The 24,268-nt window shown below is 36.4% G+C and overlaps 1 protein-coding gene across 1 annotated transcript in view; it reads left to right on the top strand.

Moving 5' to 3' along the window:
* Positions 1 to 24,268, top strand: part of Nup153 (nucleoporin 153) — a 47,948-nt gene that overhangs the window by 7,967 nt on the left and 15,713 nt on the right. Inside the window, exons 2-15 of the mRNA NM_175749.2 lie at positions 2,560 to 2,782; positions 6,014 to 6,262; positions 6,903 to 7,042; positions 7,122 to 7,250; positions 9,855 to 9,971; positions 10,073 to 10,117; positions 10,201 to 10,254; positions 11,990 to 12,136; positions 14,668 to 14,714; positions 15,117 to 15,243; positions 18,145 to 18,279; positions 18,796 to 18,894; positions 20,150 to 20,234; positions 23,115 to 23,237. Of these exons, the coding sequence (NP_786925.2) occupies positions 2,560 to 2,782; positions 6,014 to 6,262; positions 6,903 to 7,042; positions 7,122 to 7,250; positions 9,855 to 9,971; positions 10,073 to 10,117; positions 10,201 to 10,254; positions 11,990 to 12,136; positions 14,668 to 14,714; positions 15,117 to 15,243; positions 18,145 to 18,279; positions 18,796 to 18,894; positions 20,150 to 20,234; positions 23,115 to 23,237 (1,720 nt within the window). The remainder of the gene's footprint in view (positions 1 to 2,559; positions 2,783 to 6,013; positions 6,263 to 6,902; positions 7,043 to 7,121; positions 7,251 to 9,854; positions 9,972 to 10,072; positions 10,118 to 10,200; positions 10,255 to 11,989; positions 12,137 to 14,667; positions 14,715 to 15,116; positions 15,244 to 18,144; positions 18,280 to 18,795; positions 18,895 to 20,149; positions 20,235 to 23,114; positions 23,238 to 24,268) is intronic.

Genomic DNA, 24,268 nt, shown 5'->3' with positions numbered 1-24,268 from the left:
GAAATGTACCTTGGTTCGTGTACCATTTTTTGTTGTTCTTTGTTTTTTCAAGACAGGGTTTCTCTTTGTAACCCTGGCTGTCCTGGAACTTGATCTGTAGACCAGACTGGCCTGGAGCTCACAGAGATTGGCTTGCCTCTGCCACTCAACTGATAGGATTAAAGATGTGCTCTGCCACCACCTCCTCAGCCACCACTTCCACATCCACTGCCTGGCTCTAAAATGTATCTTAATTTCCTGTGATGTATCTGAGTTCCTAATCCCTTCAAATAGAGTGGTTTTCTAACTTGATCATGAATCAGTCACTTGGGAGGAGGGATTAAACCAGCCCTACCTTGAAAGTTCATGCTTTAGTATTGTGGAGGACTTGAGGCCTTTGCTCATCCTGTAACTAAAGTTAGAACATGTTAGACCAGAGTTTATTTTTTTCTTCATGACTTTCAGTCATTCAACCTAAGATTTATGTTTGGCTGCTGAAATTTAAGGATGTAAGTTTTAATGGCTACAGGTCAGTTCGCGTTATACCCTTCTCTTTTATTCTTTGAGCTGTCATTCATTGTGAGTCCTGTTGTGCTGAGGCTAGATACGATGGTTAAGCTTCCCTTCCTCCCGTGTGCGTGCATGTGTGTGTGTGGGGTGTTGTGTTGGGTTGTATTGTGGTTTTTGAGGCAGGGTTTCCTATGTGGAGCCCTGGCTGTCCTGGAGCCCACTAGGCTGGCCTTAAACTCACAGAGATCCATCTGCCTCTGCTTCCCAAAGTGCTGGGGTTAAAGGTGTACACCATTACTGCCTGACTGGCTTTCAGTTTTGTTTTCTGATCATTGAGGTACTTAATGGTGTTGTATGTGACTTGGATAGACAAAATGCTGTTTCTAAGCATAGTATAGTTTATTTTGTAAGTACTTTTAAGTCTTTTGTAATAGGAGGGTGTTAGCTGTTACTTTGTCTGCTTAATAAACATTAGGTTTAGCTCCACAGTCATTTCTCTCTAAAGTAATTAATACTATGCATTGAAATAGAAAAAGGGAAACAATGAATTTGTTCTTTAGAATGAATATTCTAGAACCATTGCCTTTATGTTTGATAGTTTACCATATAGATCTGTATTTTTGTTGGGAGACCACATAGAAGAATAATTTTATGTTATACTTATCGATTGTTATTTTATACCTTTCCAAATAAAGCAATTTGGTATTCAAGAATCTGTTGCAGAAAGATCTCCCATCTTTTCTCTTGATAGAAATTTTAAAGCCTTAATTCTTTTGGACTTGCTTCCAAAGTAGAATTATATATTATGCCTTTGACTTTAATTTCTTTTTTAATCTGCTAAGTCCCCCTTTTCTTTCTGTGATTCTCTGAAGCCTAATTAATGCTTCTTCATGAGTGAAATTTATGCCTGAAAATTGAGTATTCCAGCTTGCTTGTGCTAGCTCTTTCCCTTATTAGTAGAATTACCAGCACATGTTTCCTTGAGAAGTACTTTCATGTTATTTCATTTGATATTTATCGTTGTTCCAATGGGCAATAGTAGGCAGGAATATTCTTAGAGCAAATCAAAGGGAAGTTGGTATTCAAGTTCTGCCATAGGTTCCTGGATGCCATGGCTCATGCTGTTACTCCATTCTGAATACACATAGAACTGCTTGTGCATACTACTTAGTGGCATTGCATTGACTTCATCCATGCCTTGCTTTTCTTATGGAACTGGAGATTGGGCTATATGTTCCTGACTCTTCATTCATAAAGTGCCTTATTCTCACTACAGAAAGTGATTTTTGAGTATTTAGTTGACCAATATGTGAAAATTACTTAGAAGAGTGCCCAGATTTCCACTGCAGCGGCAGTGAAAGTCGGCTGCAGCATTACACCAAATTGTTTTTTCCTTTAGTTTTGCCAAGATGAAGCTAATTCTTCAGATTTTTTTCCCCCCGAGACAGGGTTTCTCTGCCCTGGCTGACCTGGAACTCACTCTGTAGACCAGGCTGGCCTCGAATTCAGACATCCATCTGCCTCTGCCTCCCGAGTGCTGGGATTAAAGGTGTGCACTACCACACCTGGCTCAGATTTTTAAAGGAAAGATTTTATAATATAAAATTTTATTACCCAAAAGAGGTCTTAGGTTACTTCTTGAGTTTGATTTATGTTGAATTAGTTATCTTCCTATTTTGTGGGGGATTTCTTCTAGTCTTCTTTGCTTAATTGTTATTTTTTCCTAACTTTTGTAGTGCTGAAGAATAAACAAGGCCTCAAGCTTGAAAAGCAAGCACTCCACCAGCTGCACTAACCATATTTCTAGCTCTTTGTCTTCCTTAAAGAATGTGACACAAAATAATTGTTGAAATGACTTACAGTGTGTCTTTTAATGTATTAAGATCCAGAAGGATGAAAACATGTACTACCTACCACTAAATCTAGATCTTGGTATAATGACATACCATTCACAAACTGAATCTTAGTAATTTTGCTGGAAACAGTTGTGATTTGCTTGGCATGACTTTCTGTAAGTACTTACAAAGATAAGTTTTCTAAAGTAGTCTTAATGTATGTTTTCTCCAACAGGGCATTCTTAGCAGGGTTACAGAATCTGTTAAGAATATTGTACCAGGGTGGCTACAAAGATACTTCAACAAGAGTGAAAATGCTTGCAGCTGTTCACCAGATGCAGATGAAGTTCCACCCTGGCCAGAAAATAGAGAAGATGAGCATGCGATTTATGCGGATGAGAACACAAACACTGATGATGGGAGAATCACCCCTGACCCTGCAGGCAGTAACACAGAAGGTAAATACTGTGGATATTTGGTTACAAAGCGTAGATCTTCCTAATTTAAATATCTTTATATTACCTGAGTGTGATAGCATCTGACCAAGTAATATATAAATCCTGTATGGAACATTTGGAATGAAGTTCACACTGAGTATGTTTATTGAGTAGTTTTTAAAAATATTTGTGTGTATATGCACATGGGCTGGCATGCCACAGTGTGTTGTGTGGAGATAAAGATCAACACGTGTGTGATGGAGTCCTCTCTTTCTTCTACATGAGTCCCCAGGCATTGACCTTGGGTCACTAGGCTTGCCAGTCCCCTTTATCTGCTGTGGGTTTTGACAGATGTAGTTAAAATGTTTTTTGAATAAATAACTGACATAGAGTAATCAGTGTTGATGTAGTTAGTAATGTATATTCCTATCTAGTTAGCCTATAAAGATAAATAGTAAAATGGGCTTGAAAGAATGGTTACTTAAAAGAAAATGTTAAGTCTAGTGTCCATAGTGTCATAGTTAGGGTTTCCATTGCTGTGATACCCAAAATCAATTTGGAGAAAGGGTTGCTTTCATTTTATAGCTTATATTATCCAGGAAAGTTAAGGCAGGAACCATGGAGAAATACTCCTTACTGGCTTGCTCCCCATGGCTTGCTCAGCCTGCTATCTTATATACCCAGGACCTCCATTTCCAGACATGACACTTCCCATAGTGATCTGAGCCCTTCCATGCCATCAACTGAGCAGATGCAGTGAGCACCCAGTTTGGTGGCACATACCTTTAATCTGAGCTCTCTGAAAGCAGAGGCAGATGACTCTGTCTTGACCTGTTGTGGATAGCTCTGAGGCTGTTTGTTATTTGATGCTAATTCCTTTCTCCTGCGAGGGGTTGTGAAGAGGAATGAGTCAGCACTCAGGGGATTCCTGTAAAGCTGCTTCTCAACTTAAGAGTGATTGGGCAGAAAGAGGGAAGGTGGAGCTGAAAGTGGGGAGAGAGAGAAGAAAGAGAGGGAGAGAGAACGATAGAAGGAGGTGGAAGGAAAGCAGAACAGAAAGAACCAGGTGGCCTGGAGAGACCGCAAGTTCTAAGGGGTCTCATACATGGGGAAGATGGTAGTGTAGTGGTAGATCTGCCCAATCTAGGTGCACAGCTTGTATTCATATTGAGCTGTGTTTTCATTGCGGGGCATATTTGGGTTGGAGAATTACTGCAACATTAAACCCTCCCCTCCACCCTTACCCCTTCACCCTCCCCCCCACCCCCCAAAAAGGAATAAAAGGTACCATAGGGTTCCCCATAGGCTAGGCTACTCTGGTGGGTGAGTTTTCTTAGTTAAGGTTCCCCTCTTCTCCAATGACTCTAGCTTCGGTCAAGTTGACATATACCAGAGCACTGTAGTAATACTCGGTTTCACATAGTCCTTGAATTTTGCTGTCTCTACTTTTCATATTTTTTTTCCAATGTTACCAGCAACACTATTGAGGCTTTATCTGGTAGATCTCTAAGGAGGTTGCTTCCATTGTGCTTCCTGGTCAGCCAGATGGGGCCCAGGCTTTCTGTTTTTTGATAAAGAGATTTTGGTGAGCACTAGTGTGCCCATAGTAGCAGAAGCCCCATTCCCAGTTTGATGAGCTTACTAGTAAGGATTAAGTAACCTGCATTTCTTATATATATATATATATATATATATATGTAAAATTAATGTGTGTTTTCATGATCACAGTGGAATTAATTAGAACTTATATTTTATTAAGTTACTACATTTTTTGGTAAATTGTAACATGTGACTTGTATATCTTTGTAAATTTTAAATGCAAATTATGGGGGTTAAAAACTAGAAGATGCTACTACAGTATGCTTAATATTGCCTCTTAATATTGGTAAGGTTTCATACATACTAGTCCAATAAGGGAAATCTCGAGAATGTCCATGTTTCCTCTGAGATAAGGCAGACTACTATGCTAAGGATAGCCTTTGCCGATGCTAGACAAGCACTCTAACACTGAGCCGTAGTTCTGGCCATTTTGAAGCAGATAGACAGCTTTTGATTTCTATGCAAACTTAGCAGCATTGTTTCCTCTCTTTTACTTAGATTTGCTCTTGCTCTTGTCTTAACAGTCCCAGATAGTTCTTACAATGCTCCCTGCTCTTTCTCAAGGCATTTATTTACTTGATTCTGCAGTCAGTGTATATGGAGTCAAGTACCACTGGTAACTTTTTTTTTAACACAAGGGTGAATATAGACCTTGCTAGATAGAGCCAAACATCTGTTTGTATTTATTAATGTGAAACATTTAAATATAGTGTGTTTTCAAAATAACTTTAGAAACATTACTGTTCAATTAGTGTCAAAATGTAGAAAACTAAAAATAGCTCACATGTGGTAGTCCTGAATGTTGTATCCTAAAATGAAGTTTTACAAATAATTTATTAATAATAAAAATAGGGCTGGAGAGTATTAAACATTCAGGTAGCTCAGCAACAACAGAATTGTGGCCATTGCAAGTTTCTTCTTTATAGCATTCTGCCCATATACCTCCTTGTGTTGGCTTGTGAATATGTTGTGTGGGTGTGTACATGTTTGTGTAATACCTGTGCATATGCATGTGCAGGTTAGAGGTCAATGTTGTGTGTCTTTTTCAGTTGCTCTTCACCATTTTTTAAAAAAGATTAGATTGGTTATTTAGCAAGCTCTAGGAATAGATTCCTTTTTTTTTGTCTAGCCTGGTATGGAGGGGAAAGAGTTATTTTAAGCAGCAAAAACTATATACACTAAATGTAGTAGATTCTGCTGGTGCACTAAGTGGTCCTGTTGCTCTGGATTCAGACACCAGGAAAGCCAAAGCACAAACATGACATCTCATTTGAGAAGAAAGTGAGCGTATTTAAGAGATTATTTTAGAACATAATAAACACTAGCTTTTTGGAAAGTAGTAAAGCTTAATACTTCACTCTTTTGTATCCTAACTGATTGCTGTAAAGATTAGTATTGTATTAAGAGTAACCTCACTCAAGAAATACAAACGTGAATAGGTTTATTCACTGGGGGAAAAAATAGTTGTATTTCAGCTTTCATTCTTCACATTGTCCTGAACGATAAACAAGTCTGTCTCTTGAAGAAAGTATGTTACTTGCTTTGTAGTCCAGATTGGCATTGAAAATGCAAATGTGGTAAAGACTTTTATTGTACTAGTGCCCTGCCCTTTCTTGGTTTTTATTCATAATGTTAACTATTCATTCTTTTAAGAACCATCAACAACCAGTACTGCTTCAAATTATCCAGATGTGTTAACAAGACCTTCTCTTCATCGGAGTCATCTGAATTTCTCTGTGTTGGAATCCCCTGCTTTGCACTGTCAGCCGTCCACATCCTCTGCGTTCCCAATCGGCAGTTCTGGATTTTCCCTTGTGAAGGAGATTAAAGATTCTACCTCTCAGCATGATGATGATAACATCTCAACTACCAGTGGGTTCTCTTCAAGAGCTTCTGAGAAAGGTACTCAAAGGTCTTTGTAACCATGGCTACCTAGAACTTGCTATGAATACTAAACTGTCCTTGCACTGATAGACATATACTTGCCTCAGCCTGTTAAATATTAGGATTAAGGGCGTAGAGACCATCCTAATTTAGGTGTTTTTTGTTTGTTTGTTTTAAGATTTATTTTTTTTATGTGTATGTGTTTGTCTGCAAGAGCTTTTGTACATCATATGTGTGCAGGTACCCAGAGAGGCCAGAGGAGGACATTGGATTTCCTATTACTGGAATTCCAAGTGATGGTGGGTGGGTGCTGAGAACTGAATCCAGCTTTTCTACATGAGTAGTAAATGTTAATTGCTGCGCCATCTTTCCAGCCCTCCTTTATTTGATTGTTTGCTTTTGTTTTTAGAGTCAGGGTTTCTCTGTGTAGCCCTGGCTGTCCTGGAACTCATTCTATAAATCAGGCTGGCCTCAAAACTCAGAGACATCCATCTGCCTCTTGCCTTCCAAGTGTTGGGATTAAGGCTTTGTGTTTCCACTACTTGCCTTTTATTTTAGTTTTTAATTTTGATTTTTATTTATAAATATATGATAAAAATCTGGGCCTTAGGGTTTTAAGATTGACACTATTACTACAAATTATAAATTTTTATTTTAGATATAGCTGTTTCAAAGAACACTTCCCTGCCACCTTTGTGGTCCCCTGAAGCAGAACGTTCTCATTCACTCTCACAGCATACTGCCATCAGCTCCAAAAAACCAGCATTCAACTTGTCTGCCTTTGGAACACTTTCCACCGTGAGTACTAACTATAATGGGTATAATCACAAAAGGTTAAGTCGTTTTGCATATAATTTATCACTGTTTTTCTATGCAGTCACTTGGGAATTCTTCAATTCTTAAAACAAGTCAGCTTGGAGACTCTCCTTTTTATCCTGGCAAAACAACATATGGAGGGGCAGCTGCTGCTGTAAGACAGAATAAAGTACGAAGTACACCTTACCAGGTTAGTTTGAGTAGAATTGTTGATAAACTTTCTCATTACTAGAGACTGACTACGAAAACCCAACCGACTTTAATTATATGAATCTTGAATTACATAAATCTTAAGAATTAAAGAACTGTGAGGCTTTTAAAAATTCAGGGTATGAGAACATTTTAATTGCAGTGAACATACTGATTAATATATGTGTATGTTTCTAGGCAGTATGACAATTTCATTTTTTAAAATCTTGTAAAAATTACACATAGTAATTGCCTTAATTTTATCATATTTGAATTGTGATAGAGCAGTATTGTCACTACTGCTATTCAAATGTTGAAAAAATCATTTTCATGGCAACAAAACATCTTAGATATTCCCACCATCAGTGTATATAGTCACTCCCTGGGAGCCATTTACCTGTCTGTATTTAGGGCTTTGTCGTATGTTGTGATGTTAAATGAATTTTGTCATACAGTATGTATGTAGCCTTTTGAATTGGGCTGATACGATATATTTGTATCACTGTGACTTAGTTTGCACACTTTGGTTCCTTTTTGTTGTTGGTATTAAGCTGTTATTGAAAAGATATTTTCAGTTTCAACATTCATTTTCTTCTGTCTTGGACATATACTCAGGAGTTTAGATTGTTAAGTCTATAGTAAACAAGACAGGTATTTTCTGTTGAGTACCACCTTGTTACCTGTAATGTTACTACAGCTGCACTTGCACACTTTGAATTGTCAGGTTTTTGTTTTAGTCATTCTAATAGGGACACAGTGGTAATTTCGGTTTATGGTTTTAATTGGGTTGTCCTCAATAACTAATGATGTTGAATGTCTTTTTATGTTTTGAAGTTTTTTATCTTGCCCTGTTTTGTTTGTTTGTTTGTTGTTTTTTTCCAGACAGGGTTTCTCTGTGTAACAGAGCCCTGGCTGTCCTGGACTTGCTTTGTAGACCATGCTGGCCTTGAACTCAGAGATCTGCCTGCCTCTGCCTCCTGAGTATACCATGTGGCACCACTCCTGTCCCAGAAGTTTTTTTTATATTTTTAAAAAAATTTTACAAATCTTGTTCATTATAAAATTGGGTTGTGTTCTTGATGAATTTTGAGGGTTTACTTTTAGTGGTCTAGTTATTTAATTTTTTTAATGAGATGTGTGTTTTATAGGTGATTAGTTGGTATATTTTATTTTTCTTCTGTTTATGCTTTTGATATCCTATGTATAGCTCGATGTCACAGTAGTTTTGTAGAAATTTCGTAGTTTTTTAGGCTTTAATTTAGAGCTGTCATTTATTTTGAGTTGATTTATGTCTGGTATAAGGTGTGTCAGCATTGATTTGTTTTACATTTGAGCATTTGTTATAAGTACCATTTGTTGAAGACTCCTTTCTCCATTTGTGTTGATTGCACGAGGTCAATTTCACAACTTGGCTTTTTTCTATGGTATAGAAGTTCTGTTATAGCAGTATCAGTAGGGACTGGGCTCCACAAGTGTACATTTTGATCAGTTGTAGTGGTGTGTAATGGTGTCTGTTACAAAGGAAAGTTTCCTTAATGAGAGATGAGAACTGCATTTACCTATAGGTATAAGTACGTATACCCTTGGGTAGTTGCCTAGGTTTCCAGTATGAGGCATAGTTTCCCTCTTGTTGAGTGAGCCTTAAGTCCAGTTAGAGAGCTCTTGGCTATAAGGTTAGCAGTTGGGGTTACTCTATACTGGTAGTTGTATAGTTCATAGTCGTCATAGTTGGACTGATAGCTTCTCTCCTTTGGAAGCTGTCCTCAGGGAGAAAGCTTTCACATCAGAGCTAAAGCTCTTCAAGAAATAATCTATTTGAAGATGTCTTTGTTGTACTAGTTATGGTAAATCAAAGTCATTTATAAAATGTAAAATTTCTATTACTTTAAAAATCTTCAATCTTTTTGCTAGTTATTTGAGTTCTAATGAAATATTATTTAATACTCAGCCTTACAGATGTCTTGATTTGTCAGTGTGTTTTTGTTTTTTATTGAATATCTGGGTTAAGGTATTGCTAGAAATTTTTATGGATTATCCTATTCTCATCTTAGAACACATGGATAGAATTTTCTTTAGGACAGTGCTGTGGTGTTTTGAATAAAATGGCCCCCAAAGCCCCATAGGAAATGCCACTATTAGGAGATGTGGCCTTTTGGAGTAGTTGTGGATTTATTGGAGGAAGTAAGTCACTTTTACCTGCTCCTGCCTGACGATTCAGATATAGAGCTCTGCTCCTTCTCCGGCATCATGTCTGCCTTCAAGCAGTCATGCTTTCTGCCATGAACATAATGGATTAAACTTCTGAAACTGTAAGCCAGCCCTACTTAAATGTTTTCCTTTATAAGAGTTGCTATGATGATGTCTCTTCACAGCAATAAAACCCTAAAACAAGTGCATTTTGTTTTTTTTTTTCCACTTCTGATTTTTAAATTAATTCAATTGTCAAGAGAATTAGGTTTCAGTAATTGCATAGCCTATGTCCTCTCTGATAAGTAGGTCACTGTTAACATAATCTTATTTTATTTTGAATATTTGTTTTTCATTGCATGACATACGTACCTTGGAGTATATGTTGCAGCAAGTAACACAGACTTTTATTTTCTAGGCTCCAGTTAGAAGACAGATGAAAGCTAAGCAGCTCAATGCACAGTCTTATGGTGTGACCAGCTCAACAGCACGGCGGATACTGCAGTCATTAGAAAAGATGTCGAGCCCTCTTGCGGTAAAGTTTGAAATCATGAGATGTAATGCAGCAAAATTTGAATTTAGTGAAAAAGTCTTAATTTTGTTGCTAACTTTTTTTTGTTATTGTAATGTTAACAGGATGCAAAAAGAATTCCATCTGCAGTTTCTTCTCCTCTGAATTCTGTACGTTCACTTTTAAATCTTACATGACATAGCTGTTTCTCAGTTTCCTACCTATTTTAACACTATTTCTCTCCTTTTTTCAGCCTCTTGATAGGAGTGGGATAGATAACACAGTTTTTCAGGCAAAAAAAGAAAAGGTAAGCTGTGTAAAATGTCAGCAGCTTTGTTGTGTTTACAGTTAGCAAGTACATAGATTGATTCACAGTCACTAGGGAACGTGTTTGAAAAAGGGACTGTTTTTACTTTGAGCTTTGTAGCTTTTCTGGCAGCCGGGATGGTCAGTAAAGGAAGCACATTCAGTGTTTTCTGGGATTTTTTTCACCCTCATGTTGATGACAGTCTTTGTGGCTTACTCTAATCATAGGTAAATAAAGCTAGGAGTGAAAAAGGCTCAGATGTTTAGTCATTTGAGTACAGTATACTTATGCTTTCATTGAAATAGCATGTTCAATCTTGTGCATAATAGATCTTCAGTTTTGGTTTTACAAGACTGGTTTTCTGTCACTCTTCTGGGACTAGCTCTGTTGGCTAGGCTGGCCTTGAAACTCAGAGGTCTGGCTTCCTCTGCCTCTGAGTGCTGGGATTAAAGGCATCTGCTGGCCTGAGCTTCATTTTTAATAAGTATTTCATCATCTAGTTCCTCTGCCCCCCCCCCCCCCCCCCCCGTGAGTGAATTTCTAGGGTTACCTAGATATTTGTAGTTAGGTAAGAAGAATCTACTATGAACCACTGTCACGGTGTTAATTTATAAAGCACCTCAGACCCGGATTTAAATCATATAAGTAAAAATATAAGATTATGCTGTAATATAAATTGTCAATAAAAATACTATAAGTGGTTGAATATAGTTTAAGTGTGAGTTGCTAGAAATCAGAAAGCTGGAGTGCAGTATTATTCATGTGTCACATGTGACAATTTCCTCATTGGGGAAGGAGAGAGCTATAGAGGCCTCACAGAAGGCTTTTTTCCTGGAAACCAGCATTCTTGGCAGCTGTGACTGAGTAAAGACCATCCATGGTATGACAGTTCATGGACACAGTGGGTGTTTTTGACTTTATAATAGTTTCACACCTACGGGATTTCAGGGTAGCAAAGGACTATTAGCAAACCACCAGTTCATGTCTCAGTCTGGAAGTCTTAATATAATGCTTTATCAGTTAGACTCAACTTATAAGGCCTTTGGTTTTATTTGTAAAATAATGGTAAACTGCTTTGAAGAATTTGCATGTGTTTAGGAATTAGAAAAATTTTTATAGCTAGTTTAAAAATATTTAATTTTTTAATAAATGATTTTATTTGTTTGTATTTTTCTGCATGTATTGCATGCATGTGCACCATTACATGCCTGGTATTCTTGGAGGCCAGAAGAGGGCCCCAGACTCCTAGGAACCTGAGGTATAGATGATTATAAGCTGCCACAGAGGCGCTGGGAACTGAACCCACCACTAGTCATCTGTCTAGTCCTTGTAAAAAAAAAAATCATTTTAATTCTTGATTAGAAAAATATAAAAAGTGGTTTGAGAAGATGGAGAAAAATAAATTTTAACCATGTTCAAAATTCATCTTACCTAAAGTTGTTCAGTTGTCTTGAATATTGTATAGTTTCATGTTATGTTGGTATAAATGTTCTTGTGTGTGAAAAGCCATGGACATGAGCTATAGAGGCCTGGTTTAACATGACATGGCTAAAATGTCAGTTTGTCTGCAAAATACTTTAGAATTTTATATATATTTGCATATTAATAGATTTAATGTCTTTGGTTTGTCAGCTTTTTTCTGTTTATTTGCATCTATCTATTTCTCAAGGAAGTGGTCTCTAGGTCACATTAACTATTTTGAAAATGTTTGTTTTGATTTCTGTTTTCTTTTAAGGTGGACTCTCAGTATCCCCCTGTTCAGAGACTAATGACCCCAAAGCCAGTTTCCATAGCAACAAATAGAACTGTCTATTTTAAACCATCTCTGACCCCATCTGGTGACTTAAGGAAGACTAATCAAAGGATAGATAAAAAGAACAGTGTGAGTTTGTTTGTTTATTCTGTTTTCTTAAGACAGTGTCATGTATCTGGTCTGGAAATCAGTAGATAACAGGGTTAACCTCACATTCATGTCAGTTACATTGCTTCTATCTTTCAAGTGCTGGGTTATATAGGTGCGCATCAAGCACCACATCTGTCTGAGAATATTTATTTTTAATCAGTCTATTTTTTCTTCTTTAACCAATCTTTGAATATTGCCTGGAGTGAATAAAAAAAAAGCAAAGTAGAGGACCTGGTGTCATCTGGCAACTGTATGGTGTATGATGCCTGTAAACTAGTAAAGAGAATTGGTATCCCTTCAAAAATAGCCTTTAGCTTGATCAAACCCTAAATTGGTGTGTGTAAATTTCATATATTCATTGTCTAGATAAGTTTTTACTTATCTGTGAGTTTTATTTGTGTGACTGATTTCTAAAAGGTTTCAGATGTCATCTCCTTTGATGATATTTAACTGTATTAACTCAACTTAAAAAGACAAAACTTACACATTTTATCTGCTTCTCTAAAGGAGAACCCAAAGTTTAGATACTGCTTTTGATTTTTTTCTCCCCCAGATCACATAAAAATTTATTTTTTTGAGATAATTTCTGTACCATAAAATTAAGTTTTTGATGTTTATTCTTAAGTGGTTTAACATCCGTAGGGCCATAGGTGTTAAGCCAATACTTCGTTAAATTTTAGAACATTTTCATCACCATTTCCTTCCTAAAGTTGTGTAATACCTGTGTCTTCAGGGTACAGCTGATGATTATTTACCTGCAGCAGATATGGCTGCTTTTAAAAGCTGGACACTATTTCATAAAATGGGTTATGGAACTGTACTCATTACTTGGGAACTTTCGGGTCTTTTCACTGTTTGCTCTAATGTATGATGCTGCTATAGACTTATATAGGTGTACTTTTGTGAGTACAGATTTTTATTTTTCTTAGATGTTTGCCTAGGAGTGGAAAAGACAAGGCCATTTGTCAAAAGGGCTCACATTTCGGGTTACTTGTGTCATACTTTAAATAAAGTGTTTTGAGTTTATTGTTTTACTGTTTGTCCTACACTCTTTTTCCATTCTCAAAACAGTTTCTTGAAAATCTTAAGTTTTTTGATCAACTTTACACTTGGTAGACTAGTGTAGCGATTGCCCAGGTACTAACTTATCTTAGCTTATTAGTCATTAATGTTTTGCCACATTAAGATATCTTTATTCAAGAGTGAAAATTATTATTATTAATTATTATTATTATTATGATGATGATGATGTCAAGCCTAATTACTTAGGGCTTGTGAGGCAAGTGCTTTACCACAGAGCTACATCTCAGCTTATAAGAAAAGTACTAGTATTTTACTATATTTGTTTTTTTTTTTTCTGTTTATTCTACAAATTAGGTCTTCCTCTATGTAATAGGTAATAATGTTCAAATGCAAGAACAGAATCTTGGTGCAGCACAAAACTACAAATTTTATTTAGATAGATGTTAAATAGTGACAGACATCTCCCAAGAGAAATCTCCCAAGACTGTGACTTGTAGTTGTCATCTGTCTTTGTCTCCATTAATCTAGAATATGTTTGAAAAGACGGGTTAGTTACTGTATAGAATATATAGCAACACTAGATTGTCCCTGGTAGTATTATATTCTGGTTATTCTTGGTTAAACCTGAAGGAGGGCTGCGCTCTTCTCAGGGCTCAGGTAGAACATATACTACCTATTTTTGATCCCATTTAGCATTATTGAGAATTTTTGCCTCAAACTGTTTGTTGATGCACTGTGGTAGATTTATAATTATGTTGTTTTTCTATGTATAATTGATCCTTACTGTAGAGAGTTTTCTGTGTTTAAGTGAATCCTTAATTTTAGAGTTGGTTACTTTGATGCTTGTCTTCCCCTGTACTTACTTGACTTTGAATGAACTCTTTTTCTACACCCCATCATTTTGAGCATCTTATTTTTTATATTCCGACTCTTGTATATTTCTGGCTCTCTGATCCTGTAATTGGCCATTTCTATAGGGCACCTCAGTTCTGCTCAGTTGGGAGTACTTTACATCTCAGATTCTGTTCTTGTAAAGTTGTCTGTCATTTAGTGTGGCAAAAAGAAGTTGTTCCCTAAAACTCAGTATGAACTTTGTACTAGTAGATGTGTGTGACATTTTGTATATATGCTCATATTACAGTGTACAGTACAGTTGTAACTTTTGGTTAACATTCAAAGACTATCTAAATTACATATACTAAGGCTCATTAAAAATTAAATTTCTAATTCCAAATATTAAAATTTATAGATAAAAGGATGTTATTAAGAGGTTGGATCTGTGAGTGTAGCTTTCAGTGGTAGAAGTACTTGCTTTGCATATGTTAAGGCTGAGTCAATCCCAGCACTTGATGGATGGAGGCAACAGGGGAACTATATTTCAAGTTCAGTCTCAGCTACATACTGAGTTTGAGGCATGCCTCTCATTGATACCTCACTCCCCAAATAATTATTTTAAATAAAATTCTTATACTGTTTTTTTCTTTCAGACTGTAGATGAAAAAAGTATCTCAAGACAAAATAGAGAGCAAGAAAGGTAATGATATCTCATATGCTGCAACTGGATGTTTTTATATTTAGTTTGTAAGGTCCATATTTATAATGGCCTTGAAGATGAAGAAAATTAAAAGTATATTTATGTTGTTAGTGAGATGGCTCAGCATGTCTAGGTACTTTCTACCAAACCTGAAAACCTGTGTTTAATAACTAGAACACACATAGTGGTAAGAGAAAATTGACTGCCAAGAGCTTTCCCGTTAACCTTCACAAGCTGTCCGTGGCAAGACCATGTGTGCTTACGTGCCCGTGGATGTATAGATACATAAATGTAGAAAAAAATCTAAAGTATATTTGGCTGTACCCTGATTGTTTTAATATTTATTTAACAGTTTCTGGGACAAAATAATATAATTGTTCTAATTTTCTTTTTATTTGCTAGTGGCTTTTCATACCCCAATTTCAGTATTCCTGCAGCCAATGGTTTATCTTCTGGAGTAGGTGGTGGAGGTGGCAAGATGAGAAGAGAGAGAACACATTTTGTTGCTCCTAAACCTCCAGAGAATGAGGTAGGCTATATTTTATAGAACTGAAATGGCGGGGGTTAAGTGAGACCTATGGCAATGGGGCGTGGAGATTACCTACCATTGAAACCATCCTTTAGACTGTGTTGGTCTAACACCTGACCTAGAAGCCTCAACTTCATGAATTGCATAAAATAGCCTTTAAAAACTCACTTTTAAAAAAATTATTTATTTATTTATTTATTTATTTATTTATTTATTTATTATATGTGAGGTAATCCCATTGAAATTATTGGATTCTCTGGTTATTGCCTTAGGGTTTTGCCTATTTCTCAATTGTACATATGATTAACACTATGTACTCTCTCTGTAATATTTCATGTAAAATGGAACAATGGGATTTAAATTTCTCTGCTATTTATCCTTTGTGCAGATTTACTACAATTAATCCATTCTCTCATCAGGGTACATTTGGGCTGATTCCCAGTATGTGCTAAGGTGAATATTTATACACTTCTCCTTTGCCATGTGCAGTTTGGTCTGGAGGATATTTACCAGGAATGGGATTGTTGGACTATAGGGGCTGACACGTCTTTAAATGTGTTTGACTTTGCTATCATTCTCTTCACAACACTCCACATGATCATAGATGAATATTTAAACATTTTTTTTTTCTTTGCTAGCACTTGGTTTTGTTTTGGTCCGTTCAGTGTGATAGCTAAAAAAAATGACATGGGACTTTATTTGCATCTTGTTTACTGGGAAGGAGGAGTCTTTTGTATGTGTTCTGTGACCATTTAGGTTTTCCGTCATTATTTTCCTATGGGATTGATTAATTAGGATTAGTTCTTTTTGGACTGGTGAGATAGCTCAGTGGGTAGAGGTGCTTGCTGCCAGATCTGCTGACCTTAGTTCCAGCCATTCCCATGGCACAAGATCTGAGTTTTATGGGTTATTGTTTAACTATACCACATGTGTGTTTGTGTGGATGTGTGGAGACACACACATACAAATACAGTTAATCTTAAAAAGAATTGATATTTAGGTATTGCTTGGACATACAGACTAGTTAATTGAAGGTTGGTTAAACTGACTTTCTGTCTAGAGTTTGCTCGTTTTTTTTTTTAACTACTTTTTGAGTTGGAACAGCTTGTTTCAGGCTTTTTTAAAATTGATTTCATCCGAGCTAAATCATTTAAGGCCTTCACCACCCTTTACTTGCTCCTTTAAGTTTTGGAATGTAGGGCTTTTTAAACTTATGTGTAGAGGTGCTTTGAGCGCATATTATTTCTTCACACCATGTGCTTGCAATGCCCATGGAGGTTGGAAGAGGGCACCAGTGTCCTTCAAACTGGAGTCATGGGCAGTGAACCACCATCGGTTGTGTTGGGAGCTTACTGACTGAACTCAGGCCCCCGTAACAGCAGCGGATGCTTTTAACAACAGAACCACAGGGTCTAGGACTTTCCAGCTCTAGGGACTTTAATGCTTTGACTTTACTTGTTTCTGATTACAATTTCTCTTTATGCTTATTGATCTATAGTGTTCTAGAAGTGTATTTTAAAGTTTAAAACTTACATTTCATTGATAGTGAATTTTTTTCTGGTATGTGTGATTGTGGTCACATGTATAGAGATCTAGGACATGGCATTGATCTTTGCCTTCCACTTTGTTTGATGGGTTCTTTGTTGTTTGATGCTGTTCATGCCAGGCTAGCTGGCTGGTAAATTTCTAGGAATTCCCATCTCTGCCTCCCATTTTGTTATGGGAGCAGTGGGAATACAGACAGTCTACTGCCTGTGGTTTTATGAATTCAGGTCAAACGTGCTTTTTCTCACTGAGTTATCTTCCCTAGCTCAGATTATATCATTTGAAGTTGGATTTAATATCTGTTGGTGTTTGATTTTTGTAGATTGTTGTGGGAATGACAGTTTTTTCACTCACTATTTTTTTTCCTGGTTAGTTATATTTCTTGAGTACCAGAATGAAAGCATGAGCAGTGTAACATATTGTTGGGATTATGCTGAGAGCTTAGTTGCTGGTCTGGGGATTGTTTCTGCTTGGTACTGGAGTGTTGTGAAGGGACAACATGTCCCTGCCTTTTTGAAAGAAAACTTGAGGTTTGAATGCCCTTTGACCATAAAATATGTACATTTTTTTTAGCTTGTCATACTAATTTGCTATTTTTCTAAAAGGTATTTATTTTTATGTATATGAGTATACTGTAGCTGTCTTGAGACACACCAGAAGAGGGCATCAGATACCATTACAGATGGTTGTGAGCCACTATGTGGTTGCTGGGAGTTGAAGTCAGGACAGGACCCCTGGAAGAGCAGTCAGTGTTCTTAACTGCTGAGCCATCTCTCTAGCCCCTGATTTGCTTTTCTAAACATTTTTTATGTGTTTATATATGGGGAGTGTGTATGTGGTTGTACTACTAAGACTATGTATGGCTTTGTTTCATAGTAGAACCTTAAATGTAATACAAAGGAAGACATTTTCCCCCTTTAAAAAATACTTATTATTTGTGTGTGTGTGTGTGAGTGAGTGAGTGAGTGAGTGAGTGTGTGTGTGTAGGCAGTCAGTGTTTGCCATGTGCATGAAATTTAGAGGACAACTTCTAGGAGGTGGTTTTCTTCCACTTTGGGTTCTGGGGATAGAACTTGGGTTGTCAGTATGCAATTTTACCCACTCAGCCAACTCGCTGGCTCTCTTATTTTTATAAGATTAGAAATTGGTGCTGAAATTAGGTTACATGGCAGTTGGTGGCACAACTGGGAATTCAAGCCTTCTTTAGGTTTTAATTCAAGAGCTCTTGTTAATTTTGCATGGGGCCTACTTTCTTCCTATTTAAACTTGATCATAGCTACATCAGTTCTCTTTGAAAGTAGTAAATAAAAGCATGACATGAAAGATGACATCCTTACAAAACATGCTGTGTTTTAGGAAGTGGAAGCACCATTGTTACCGCAAATCTCTCTACCAATCAGCAGTTCTTCACTGCCCACCTTCAGTTTTAGTTCCCCTGTGACCTCGGCTTCTCCTTCACCAGTCAGCTCTTCTCAGCCATTACCAAACAAGGTATAGAACCACTGTATAAGTGAGGTGATTCCTGTTTTTATTCTTTAATCCAATTCTTTTTTTAAAGTGGTTTTCACTATAAAAATCACTAACTCTAAGGAAAAAAATGGAAAAAATACTGGGGAGTTGGTGCTGGGATTGATTCTAGGGCTTTTCTCATGTTGAAGAAGCCCATCTTCCACATGCTAAGAAGTGTGAACGATGTTTTATTTTTTTAAATGTATAAATATACACAGGGAATATTTGCATCTCATATAGTCTACACTAGACCAAAGTGAGAAAGTTGTTCTCTAAACAGTATTTCCAGTTCTGGGGTGGTCGGGTGGGGCACTTACTAGTCAATGTTTTGTTTTAAATCAAAGTGATTTTTAAAGTTAAATGGAAAAAGAGTACTATTATTTCTTTGAGATAATCTTCTTAAAGTCTGTTTTATTGTTCATTCTTCTAAAGAGCTTTTTCTCTGTGTGTCATTTTTTTACCACTCAAAAAAAAAAAAAAAAAAAAAACCCAAACCAGGTACAGATGACCTCTCTGGGCAGCACGGGCAGTCCTGTGTTCACATTCTCATCTCCCATTGTAAAATCCACGCAGGCAGCTGTGCTCCCTCCAGCATCTGTAAGTACCAAACAAGAGCAGACAGCTCGTGATTGACTTCAGAGCCATAGTGTATTTTTAAAAATCTTTTTTTACTACCATTTCATTGGTAGTAAAACAACTTCTCCAACTTTAAAAACAGATAGTGTTACAGGAAACAAATGTTTTATACTTTTTAGTACATAGTTAGATAATGTGTGTGTGCGTTCTCTTCTGTGTAAGTTGGGCAGTTAAAGTGAAGATATTCTGTTATTACCAAAAAGTACATTTACTTGCATTCATTTATATATTCTAGAAATTTAACATGACATACATATGTATGTCCATATTCAGAGTTCTTCATAGTTTCAGACTGTCCTATAATGCTGATTAATTTCTGTCTGTTGTAGATGAGAAGACCTTGGCAGCTATATCATATTATATTTAAGTCATCTCTAAATAATCAAATGAACAGGGTCTATTTTGAGTATTGTTACATAATATATTTTTTCTTGTTATTGGGAAATATTTGGGTAAGAATAATAAACAATGTTCATATTTTGTAAACTTCCACTAACATATCATCTTTATATGTTGCTTTTAGATTTTTTTGTTTTGCTTTGTTTCTTTGAGACGAGGTCTCACTGTGTAGCCCTGGCTGGCTGGGAGCTCATTGTGTAGGCTCATTATGTAGGGTAGTCTTGACCTGGAAGAGCTCTACCTACCTTTGCTTCCCAAGTGCTCAGATTAGGCCACACCTGGCTTGTTTTCAGGTTTTGGATGTATGCTTGTTTCTTTTGTTCTTGTTGTTTTGGTTTTTGTCATAGGTAGGTAATAAAGATGATTTTTTTTTTTATTTTTAAATCTCTGAAGTCCATTTCTTGTTCCTCTAACCTCATATATTTATAAGGTATTGTTCATAATTCAGGAGGTGGGGTATTAGAGTTTTATGAGTATTTTATGTAATGTTTTGAAAGAAGAAAATGTATAAAGAATGAAAAATGCTGTCAGAGACATGCCATACTGTTAATACCTTTTTTCATTCATTTATTCAAGATAGAATCTGGCTGTGTTGCCCAGGCTGACTTCAAACTGGGCTCAAGTACTTTTGTCTCCCTTAGCTTCCCTGATTAGGTACTTGGTTCATGAATTTTAAATCTAGGAATTGAAAAATAGGAAAAGCTCTTTACTTATAATTGATGAAATTTACTATACTTTTTGACTTAATCTAAAACTAAGTTCTGTTATTTGTTTCACAATTACTCTGACACGTGAAAATTACCTTTTCTTGTTATAGATTGGATTTACATTTAGTGTGCCTCTTGCAAAAACTGAATTTTCTGGCTCTAATAGTTCTTCAGAAACAGTTTTAAGTAGTTCAGGTAAGTGAAAAAATATTTCACATTCTTTACAAAACAAAATCCAAGCCTATGTTAGAGTAGCACTTCAAGTTCTCCTCTGTTTATTCTTAAAAGTGCCTTCAGTGAAAGCCATAGTAACAGTTTGGTTTACAGTGAGCTGGTCATAATAGTATATTTATTCACTTAGTCAGAATAAGGTACTAAGTTTTTTGTCATTGATGTCTTATTACAGCTATGGGCTTGTCTTATAGTTATGGTGGATCTAGTCTTTGTTTTCTTTGTACTTTATAGAAGCATTTTTGTTTATGTATTATGCTGGATTCAACAGATTAGTGATATATAGTTTCTGAACTGAAGAAACATCATTAAGTGCATAAAATAATCAAATCATTAAAACAGACTTTTGGAGTGGTGGTGGGTTTTGGTGTTTGGGAAATACAAAAACATTGAGTTTTAGGTCAAGAATTTTGAGCAAGGGTATTTTACAGGAGAAGGAAAGGGAAACAGGGCAGGAACAGACTTACACTTAGACTTGCACATGCTTTGTCATGAGGCTGGAGAAGAAGCTAAGTCCTAAAAGCCCTCTCTCTCTTCCATTGCTGAAGAACTGGCTTAATTGACTAGGCATGCACCCCACCCTAGTATAGTCCCTGCTTACGTTAAGAAGGTACTCTAGCCCTAGGTTTTATTCTGAGAGGGCTGGTCTGTTTTGTTTTGCAAGAGAGTCTAAACATCTCTGGCTATCCTGGAAATGTGCTAGCTCCTGAATCAGAGATCTTTCTGTGTCTGACCTGAATGCTGGGATTAAAGGTGTGCATTGCCACATTGGTTTTATATGGGAGTAAGTGAAGAAGTGGATATGGAGTGACAGTGGGGTACCGAGGAAGAGTATCTGTAATGTTGTACATTGTGTATAGAATGTTGTAAAGTGGGGATATCTGTTGGGGACTCGTGCCCTGCCTTAAGTTTTTGTTTTTTTTTTTTTCAAATACCTACTAAAAGGCCTAAAAAAAAAAATCTAGATCCTTTAAAGAATGTATACTATTAAACCAAAAAGAAACTAGAATTTTCTAGTGATCTAAACAGTAAGAACCATAGACCACAGAAAGGTTCTAGAAAAAAGTTTGGTCTCCCCTACCTCACCCTTTCTATGTCTAATTGTCTATATCAACAATTACAATTTCAGTTGTAATTCTTACCATTAGTTATTTTCTTGAATGTTGTTTTGGAAAAACATTGAATTGAGCAATCTCAAGACTATTTTCAACCAAAGAAAATCCTTTCAGAATGTTCTAATGGTGTTGACTGACTAGTAATTGTTTAGAGAAGCTTTGCATTTTATTGTGTCTTGATACTACCTAGATTTTTTTTAGAAGTTGATGTGGATACATTTATGAGTGGAATCTGTAGAAGCATATGTTCCTGAAACATTACCATTTCTCACAACTTCTGCCATTTAAAGAAACTGAAAATGTGGAATTAGGAAGTGATGCATGCCTGTCACTCAGGAGAAAAGATGGTTGCAAGTTTGGGACCAGTCTAGTCTGTGTAGCATCCCCATTTCAAGCAAAACAACAAAACAAACATGTGGAAGTCATGATTAATTACTTAGTGATGAGATAATTTTTTGATTAATTCCCTTCTGTCACATTGAATACATTTCAGGTTGTCCTTAAAATTTTGTGTTTGGAAGCACTGGGGAGACTGAGGCAGGAGGAATGAAAGTTCAAGGCATATCACTATTGGCATATCACTGTGTTAAAGGTAGCTTTGGCCACATGCATCTCAAGTCCTTGCCTAAAAATATTTTTAATTACAAAGCAAAATTAGGTGATTGGAGAGTGGCTCAGCAGTTGAGATCACTGGCTTCAGAGAACCTGGGTTCAATTCCCAGCAATTACATGGCTGTTTTCTAACTCCCTTTTTGGCCTCCATGGGCACCAGGCATATCCATATGTGCAGGCAAAGTGTACACATAAAATAAAAATAGATCTTGAAAAAAAAACTAATAAAAATTACTTTGCCTTATGTTTATGAAAATCAATGGAGCGTTGATTATAAAATATGAAAACAAAGTATGGCAATCACTCATCCAACCATTATCAGCGGCTGCTAATTTCTAGATATAAACCTTATTTTCTAACCTGCTTTACCAGTTATGCTTTATGAATAATCTTTGTGCATAGCATTCTGTTGTCTTATATTTTATGTAACAAGATCTTTATTATTAGTGTTTTTTAGTACTATAACTGAAGGATAGTTTTAATCATAGTACAGATTACTAAATGTGAAACCAGTTGAAAATTACTTGGCTTGTCTTTTTAAGTTGCTATATGATTAGATATATTACTTCAGGCATTGGACAGACTTTTCCCATTTGTCATCTGAATAGTGCTTTAGTTTATTTTCTAGAGAACTCATTTGTTGGGGAAACCCTGCTATTTAAGGTCACAGTCTATTATGTCCATATAGCTCCTCTGAACTCAGTGTAAAATGGAGTCCTTTTGCAGCAGGGTTTCTCTTCTCTGCTGACTTTACTGATGAGCCAGACCCCGCCACAGCCTCTACCTGAGGATGTCACATAGTTCTTGGTAAACCAACAATTCAACTTCCCCTTTCCTCATAAGAACCTGCCCAGCAAGTACTGAGATTCCTGGAATGCCTCTCAATGCAAACCTGGCATTCACTGAGAGAGAAAGGTGAACAGGAAGCCACACTCATTGGCTGACAGTTGTTGACTCAGTTCCCTATTTTCTGTGGGGGTTGGAGAAGGAATGCACAATGTAAGAGTGTTTTTATCTTTTGCAGTGGCAGATTAACTGCGCTTTGTTACTTGTCCATTATTTTAGAGTTTTAGAAACTGATCAAAAAGTTATCTCTTTTATAATTTAAAAATTACAGCCCAAGATATCACTGCAGTGAATAGTTCAAGCTATAAGAAGCGAAGTGCTCCTTGTGAGGACCCCTTTACACCTGCAAAGATCCTGAGAGAAGGAAGTGTTCTAGACATTCTGAAAACACCTGGTAAGTGAACAGCTGCCCTTGTGATAGTGAAAGCTTCTATTGTAAACTCATGTAGTCATAAATGTTGCTACAATATACATTTAAATATGCAAATAAATACAAACGGGAAAGTGACTCTTGAATGTAGATATAATGTGATATAAATTCTTTTATGAGAGCTATCTTAGAAATCTTCATTTCTTTGTCATTCAAGGATTGCATTAATTGACAAATCTATCTCAAGAGGTGAATATAGAACATGATTCACTTTTACTGTCTTTTATTGTCATGCCTTTCACTGATAGGATCATTGAACTACCACCATCTCACATTTTCCTCCAGTTTTAATATGTACCACTAGGCTAAGTTAGCTTAAGTGTAGCATATTTGAAGGATAGTAGTGCAGTATTTGTCTTATTTATTTATTTATTTATTTATTTATTTATTTATTTATTTATTTAAATTAGGGTGGTGGTGGTCAGGTGTTCTGTGTAGCCTTAGTCTTCCTGGAGTTTGCTATCTAAACAGGCTGACTTTGAACTCATCCTGCCTCTGCCCCCTGAGCATTAAAGGTGTGTGTCACCACCACTCAGCATGATCAAAGTTTTTTATGTACTCAGGTGTAGTATACTTTGACACATCTCTTAAAAAATCTGTAATAATCCGGTTAGAGTAACATGTAACAAACTTGAAGAGGATGACTAGAAATTAAGTAGGGATACATTTTCAATTTGAATCAGAAGAGAATGTTCATAGTTTGAATTATAATGAATAGTTTGAATTATAATGAATAGTTCTGAATATCAAGTTGTTTATAAGCTAACCTAATAGACCTCATAGCAGATTTACTCAGCAGATGTGTTCAGTATACACTGGGTTAAGGTTTAAAATATAACCTTATTGGCTTCTTTAACAAGGTCCAAAGGGTTAGGTGGTTTGGTCTTAGTTTCTTCCCTTTAGAGATAGTAAGTACATGCTGCTTACACAGGAGCTGTAACTAAACTCCAAAGTACATGGACTAGAATTACCAATTAGCAGGTGGGGCCATTCAT

Source organism: Mus musculus, chromosome 13 (genome assembly GCF_000001635.26).
Source record: "Mus musculus strain C57BL/6J chromosome 13, GRCm38.p6 C57BL/6J".
Lineage (NCBI taxonomy): Eukaryota > Metazoa > Chordata > Mammalia > Rodentia > Muridae > Mus > Mus musculus.
Note: the sequence above shows the minus strand (reverse complement) of the source record. Positions and strands in the feature narration are given on the sequence as shown.